Source organism: Pantherophis guttatus, chromosome 6, assembly GCF_059756535.1.
Source record: "Pantherophis guttatus breed Tessera chromosome 6, ASM5975653v1, whole genome shotgun sequence".
Lineage (NCBI taxonomy): Eukaryota > Metazoa > Chordata > Lepidosauria > Squamata > Colubridae > Pantherophis > Pantherophis guttatus.
In genome coordinates, this window is record NC_142068.1 from 18,943,887 (window position 1) to 18,951,469 (window position 7,583).

The window sequence follows — 7,583 nt, forward strand, 5'->3', positions numbered from 1 at the left end:
GATTGTTTTGTTAGAATAGGGGTTCTTTTTTTAGCACTGGGCTTCTTTTTTTTAACCGGGCTTCTTTTTTTAACACTGGGCTTTTTTTTTTTTTTTAACAGGGCTTCTTTTTTTAACACTGGTAATTCTGAAAACTTCTGCCGTCTAGTTGTTCCTCATCCTCCTTCACCTGCTGATATTCCCCCTTTGTATGGAGGTAGAGATAAACAATTGCATTTCTCTTGCATTAATCCAGGCTTCCCTAATTTAACAGGTTTTAGACAGGGTTGGGCTTCAAAAATTTTAGCAAAGGGTTCTCTGCCCAGGTGCTGGGTGGACATGGCCATGGTGGACATGGCCTAGTTAGCCTCCTACACCATGGCAGGGGGGGTGTTTTTGCCCTCCACAGGCTCCAGAGGCTTTCTTCGAGCCTCCGGGAGGGCGAAAAGGGCCTCCCCAGGCTCGAGAGGCCCTCTGGAGTCCACTTCCGGGTCCAAAATGGGTCCATTTCCGGACTTCCCGAACTTCTGGTAGGCCCGTTTTTCGCCCTCCCCAAGCCTCTGCACACCCTGAATTTACCTGCATCCAAAACTGGCTGCGTGGGGACTCCTGGGAGGGGAAGGGTGGGTGGGGCCAACCAGGAATGGGATTTGGGGGTTCTCCGAACTGCACAGAATCTTAGCTAGAGGTTCTCCTGAACCCCTGCGAACCCCCAGCAGTCTACTCCTGTTTTTAGATATGTTGAGATTTCTTGAATGTCCAATTGTCACATGTGGGTGCATACATTTTGAGAAATATGATTTTGGGGATACGATGGCAAATTCTACTGAAATGGATGCTATTAAGATTCGGAAAAGGTCTGGTTTTCACCAATTTTGAACCAATGTGCTAGAAAAGAAATCGTATTAATAATATTGGATAATAGTTAAAGTTATGTTGTGGGTTTCAAGTTTTATATCCAAATTCAGGTCCAGATTAAAGTTGTGATTTTGTATCCCATTTTCTAGGAATAAAGCCAACTAATGACAATGGGATTCACTTTTAAGTAGAAATATAAAATGAAATGGTTGGAAAGATCTAGAACAGGGCTGTCAAACTCGCAGCCTGCAGCTCGGATGCATCATGTGCTGGCCACATCCATACCCAGTTTAGCAAGGGGGGAAAAAGTCGCGATACATCACATGACGCCGATGTAATGATGCAAGTTTGACACCCCTGATCTAGAAGATCGTCTATTACTGGTGTTTTCCAACCTTGGCTATTTCCAGATGGTTGAACTTCATGTTCCAGAATTCCAATAGTCAGCACGGCCAGTGGATGAAAATTCTGGGAGCTGAAGTCCACGTACCAAGTGTGGTGAACACTGATCTATTCCAACCCACTTCCTAATACAGAACTCCACCATAATTGTAGATGACTGTCTGGTTTCTATTTAAATCCCTCCAATGAAGGAGGAACCATTAATTCCTGAAGTTTCATTGTTGAGCAGCTCTGACCTTTAAGAGATTCTTCCTAATATCCATCAGAGCTCTATTTTTTTTGTAATACTTTATTATCTTGTGAAATTGTGGGCAATTCTGCCTCATCTTCATGACAGTCTATCAGATGCTTTAAAAAAGAGTTATTATGTCTTTTTATAGTTTTCCATTTTCCAAGCCATACCCATAATCACTTCTCATAAGACTTTTTCCCAGGCCTCCTAACATCTTGGTTGTTTTCGAGACACACTCCAGTATCTTACTGTTATTCCTAAAAGATGGTGCCCAGAATTGGCACAATATTTGAGGTGCAGTCCCACCTACCTAGAGAAGACTCAAAGAAATCAATGGAACCTAAATCATATAATGCAGCTCGTTCATAAATAAATACATGTAGACTTGACAGCTTTCCTAGCCTTTTTGAACAATGTAGAGGAAGGAAGGGCAATTGTATAATACAACATGGCATTAGAGTATTAGTTGCCAATATGTATTATTTAGGAAACAACCACGCATATTTTTTCTATAATGCCTTCTCACTTCTGACTGCGCAAAAGTACATTATAGTATTAATTAACCTTTGTGGACTGCAATACAGTTCCTCCTCTGGAACACAATCCATTCTTTTAAAAATGAATATTTATGCTTATCTCTTTTCAGTAACAAAATTAGCCGAGATGGCATGAAGTTTCTAGGACAGCTATTAAAACAAAACACTACACTCGAGATTGTGGATCTTAATTTTAACAGGATAGAGAATGATGGTGCTTTCTACCTGAGCGACGCCCTTGCTACATATAATCGGACCCTCCAAGCGTTAGTATACAAAATCTTTATCCCTAGACATTATGGATGTGATAACACAAGAGTATTGAAAACTGCAGGTATGAATGAAACCGCAACAAAAAATGGAAAAATTATTCAGGCTGTTATTTTTTAAGCACAACAACCACATTTAGAATGCTCTTTTAAAATGTTTTAGATGAGAAAATGATTACCAAAATTTATAAGTACCTATTACAATACAAATTGGAAGAGGAGGTTGTCAAAGAAAGCATGATAACATGGGCCAAAAACATAGGATATACTATTGAATTGGATAAATGGGAGAATTTGTGGAAGATAAATTATAAGATGACATTGTCCATACCCTACAAAGAAAACCTTTACAAAATGTTCTACCGATGGCACCTCCCACCGGCGCGTCTAGCCAAGATGTTCCCAAATACATCTCCGATGTGCTGGAAATGTAAATCACAGAAAGGGACATATTACCATCTCTGGTGGCTATGCCGAAGGGCAAAACAATACTGGCAACAAATCAAAACAATGATTGAAGAAATTACGAAACAAAAACTTGAAATGAGACCGGAAACCTTTTTATTGGGAATCATCACAGCAAATTATACCAAAGAAATAAAATATCTAATCATTCATATCCTCACAGCAGCACGTATACTCTTTGCCCAACATTGGAAATCTGAACAGTTACCTACAGAAGACAAAATAATAGCTAAAATTACAGAATGCGCAGAATTGGATAAGCTTACAAAAGAAATACAAGAGAAAGATGATACTGATTACTATTTAGTATGGCAAAGATGGTACGGCTGGCTGGAGGCAAAAATAGGAATACAAAGATAATTTATGACTAATCAATAGAAATGTATAGTAGTAAATAAGGAATCAATTATATATATATATATATAACCATGTAAACAGATGATTATAGACATTGACATAAATAGAAAAATGGAAAATACCCCACCGTTATAGTAACTTCTAAGAGTCAGTCATTGGACTGAATCGATGTTTGTTAGTTTTGTATGTCATTTTATGTATTTATGTTGGTTTTGTTTTTTCTTTTTATTATTAATAAAAATTTATATATAAAAATAAAAATAAAAAAAAATAAAATGTTTTAGATGGAACATCAAAAAAAAAAAATCAGCATATTTAACTATGGCTTTCATTATTTGTTAGGGATTTCTTTTTTAAAAAAGGTCCTAAAAATCATGCCTGTAACCAATTTTATGAAGATTGGGTTTAGATAAGTAGTTTGCATTACATAATATCTACCTACTTTTGTGAGCCTAGGATGAGAAAGTAAGTGGGCTGTTTCAAGTTTCTTTAAACAAAATTGAACAAAATTAAACTTCAAACAAAATTGAACCCATCTGAATCTGTGTGATCACAGTTTAAGCACATGTCTCCTGGTGCCAAAATCTTCCTGATCTTATTTCATTTGCCTGTAATCACTCTTCAGTGTGCTGATACCTGGGTCTGTGATGTAAGCTTTTTATATGTCCATTTAGGCCATGGTTTGCTTAGCCACGGTTTGCTAAAAGCCATAGTGGTCTGTTTCATCCACAACACTTAAGTTATCAGAGCGTAGATAAGAAGCCCTAAGGAAAATGGAAAGTGACATTTTCCATGAAGTTCCTAATCATCAAACAAAGGAGAAATTAGCACCAGGAGGTGGGCCAGAGACATAAACACTGTCATGTGTAAAAAGGGATAGAAAGCAAGATGGACTTTGTGGTTCTAGATAATGATAGCAGATTTGGTTATGGATGGAGAACAAAATATAGAGTTGCATCTAGTACAGGGGTCTCCAACCTTGGCAACTTTAAGACTTGGGGATGTCGACTTCCAGAATTCTGGGAGTTGAAGTCCACAAATCTTAAAGTTGCCAAGGTTGGAGACCCCTGATCTAGTATACAGATATTTTCTCATGCAGTTTGAAAAAGGCTAAGGCTGGTCAACTTTGCTCCAAAACTTTGTTTTCTGCTTTATATCCTTTTCTTAGGCTAGCAGTGACGTACAACAATATATCTGGACCAGGATTAGTAGCATTTTCAGAAGCCATGAAAATAAACCCTGTCCTTTCGTACATCTACATCTGGGGAAACAAATTTGATGAAGATGCTTGTGTGGTAGGTCCTTCTGCTCAAAGGTTTCTTCAGATATAGTGAACTAGATGTCCTTTGTGATAGTCATCATCATCATCACTTGTAAAGCAATTCCATCTGCCAGCTCCTTGCAGAGAAAGGATGGTGTTGTTACTTGTTACCATTCACCTTAAGGCCAAATATCTTGTCCTCCTTTCTGGTGACAACTGACATTTGGGCAATAGTTTGTGTAGGGTTCACACATTGCATAAACCCAGGTTGTGCTTTTTTAAGTGAAGGAACTGTCTGAACCCAGCCACTGAGGCTTTCTCAATGTGCACTTCAGTTCCTAGCATGGGAAGAGCTGTTTACAACTTGTAAATGACATTTGCTCGCTTCAGTGTTTCCCTTTTTTAAAAATATTATTAAAGAAACAAGTTTAAGTAAGTTTATTTAATAATATGGAAAATGGGAAATTAAACAACTAAGCCGGCAATTGTCATTTAAATAATTGAGTGATGAAACATAAATTGGTTCTCTTAGTATGTATATATAGTGGGTCTCTTTACTTTTTCTCCTCTTGTTGCATATTTGCAGACAAATATTTTTTAAATAAGAGGGTTATAATAAATTATTGCTTAATGGGCCTATCCCACCACTCTCTTTTTATAATCCTGCCCAGGGGAAGAAGTTCCTCTCACCTGATACGAAAACTATTAAAAAAAAACTTATTGAACTCTTGCACTGAAATGTAGCCCAGCATATGAAAATTAGACATATTTTCTCCATTATGTTGACAATCAACTTTCTTTCACACCTGTCTTCTCCTTTTTCTTCCTCCTTTATCTTTAGTCTGTCAAAATATAGATGGCATAATGCCCACAGTAGGGATTATCTTCTTCTGCATTTTGTTCCATTATTCCATCTATTTCCAACCTGTGACATTATTGTCAATCAGTTAACAAAATAACCATTACTTTTTTAAAGGAAAGTGCAGCCAGGATTGCTAGTGAGATTAGTGTAGATCTGGCTTCAGTGTAGAAAAAACACCACAATATCATCACTTACTAATTCTTTCTACAATGACCATTTGTCCCAGGGCAGCAAAGCATCTAGGATGAGGTGATGGGCTTCATTTGAGATGACAAGGCAGACATGGTGTGAAAGAATGGTTTGGTTGGTTCCGCACCATTAGTAGCTCCTCAGAGTAGGAAATCAAAGTCATGCAGGCCAAAATTACTTTTAAATTTATGTATAAACTTAAATGGACTCCAGAGGATGGTAGAGGACAGGAAGGCCTGGAGGAACATTGTCCATGGGGTCGCGATGGGTCAGACACGACTTCGCAACTAACAACAAAAAACAAAATTTTGCAAGTCTAAATGCGCTTCTTCTCTCCTTTATCTTTGTGAGAATTAGGGAGGGTCAAACTGATGTTTTTTCAGGTTACAGTTCTGCTCTGGACTCAGGTTCCTTGATTACCATGATACAAAAAAGATGTTGAGACCCTAGAAAGAATATAGAGGAGAACAAAGTTTAGGGGGTGGAGGCTAAGCAGTAGGATGAATGGTTGAGAGAACTGGGTATGTCTAGTCTAAGAGGATTAGAGGTGCCATGATCCCTGTCTTTCAACACTTAAGGGGCTGTCACAGAAATGAAGGGGTTGAACGATTCTTCAAAGAGGTAGGACAAGAAGTGATGAGTGGAATACCGTTGAAGAGATGACGGATCTCTGTGTAAAGGCTTACCTCCAGAAATTATGGTTGCTCCATGAGTGGAGGATTTCAAAAGACTGGACAGCCATTTGTCCACAATGGTATAGAGTCTCCTGCTTGAGCAGGGATTGGACTAGAACAGGGGTCTCCAACCTTGGCAACTTTAAGCCTGGCGGACTTCAACTCCCAGAATTCCCCAGCCAGCTTTGCTGGAAGTTGAAGTCCTCCAGACTTAAAGTTGCCAAGGTTGGAGACCCCTGGACTAGAAGACCTCTAACCCTATTATTTTATGTTCTACAATATGTTCTACTTTCATTTGACCATCGTCTTTGTGGCAGTCTCTGCCTGTCCCTCAAGATCTGTCTTTCTACCCACTTTCTACCCACATGTATTGTGGCCATATACTGTTATGCGGCATTCTTCATTTTATTTTCTTACTGAAAGTGTTCCTGTGCCACTGCTTACTGCAAAAATGCTCAACTTCATATTCTCTGGTTTTTCAGGCATTTGCAGAATTGCTCGAGAGTGGCCGTTTGAAGCCCACTGGAACAGATGTTGAGCCCTACAAAGTGGATGGACGTGTATATCTTGCTGAGCTCTCCCATGGCCTTAAGCGTCATTACTACTGGACACCAAGTTATGGAGACCCAGATAACGAAGTTGAAAATGCATCCTTAGCAATAAATCCTGTTTCAGAACATTTATGAATATAATTCCCCCCCCCCTTTTCAGGAGTGTTTTCATATGTGTACCTTGCATTTAACACACTTGAGCATTTTTTTTAGGTGTTTGTATCATAATCACGACAACAATCAAGGCTGGGAATCTGGCTTATTCTAACAGTTGGGGTCTCAATGCAGCAATAGTTAATCTGATTGAAAACATTTATTCTGTAGCTTTTGTGTTTGCGAGTGTGTATGTTGTAACGATCATCAATATGTTTTTTATATGATTTGAACTCTCAAGGGGATTTCAGACCACTCGATTATCCTAAAATCCTTGGTTTGTTTCATGTTTAGGTCATTGATCATTCTGGAATGAAGCCTTTTAAAATCTCTTTTGTGTCCCTTTGTATCCCAAGCAACAATAGAAGAGCAGAGCCCAGAAGTGTTACAAAACCAGTTTATTCAAATCTAACATTAAAATATTGCAACCTCTGCACGGGTAGCCTCAGAGGGATGTACAAAAAACAGGAAGTCAGCTACACACACATTTACCCATGAACAAAAAAGATTTGCAAATACATGAGAAAAATATTTCAGAAATAATTTAAACTGGAGGGTGGGGGGGGGGGGAAGTCACAAAACTCTTCAGAATGCCCACAATCGTGCAACTCTCATGTGGCAAAAATAATAACATTCTCAGCCAAGAGCTCAACATAAGGATGAAGGACATCCCCTTTCTTCATGAAGGCAGTGTTCCATATCAGCATTAAAACCTCTGTTTAATGTCTGGTGAATCACACCAAACAACTGGTCATCAACCAGAAGGTTACCGTATTTTTCAGAGTATAAGACGCA

General features: G+C 38.6%; 1 protein-coding gene across 4 annotated transcripts in view; it reads left to right on the forward strand.

Moving 5' to 3' along the window:
- The window catches only part of LRRC34 (leucine rich repeat containing 34), a 22,291-nt gene extending 15,171 nt beyond the window's left edge, over window positions 1–7,120 (forward strand). For 2 of the 4 annotated variants that reach the window (XM_034439010.2, XM_034439011.3), the window contains exons 9-11: window positions 2,118–2,273; window positions 4,267–4,393; window positions 6,567–7,120. In XM_034439010.2, the coding sequence (XP_034294901.1) occupies window positions 2,118–2,273; window positions 4,267–4,393; window positions 6,567–6,770 (487 nt within the window). In that variant the 3' untranslated portion in view covers window positions 6,771–7,120. Of the gene's footprint in view, window positions 1–2,117; window positions 2,342–4,266; window positions 4,394–6,566 lie in introns of all 4 variants that reach the window. The other 2 variants (XR_015728439.1, XM_060683162.2) reach the window with 2 other exon arrangements.
- The last annotated feature ends 463 nt before the right edge of the window (window positions 7,121–7,583 follow it).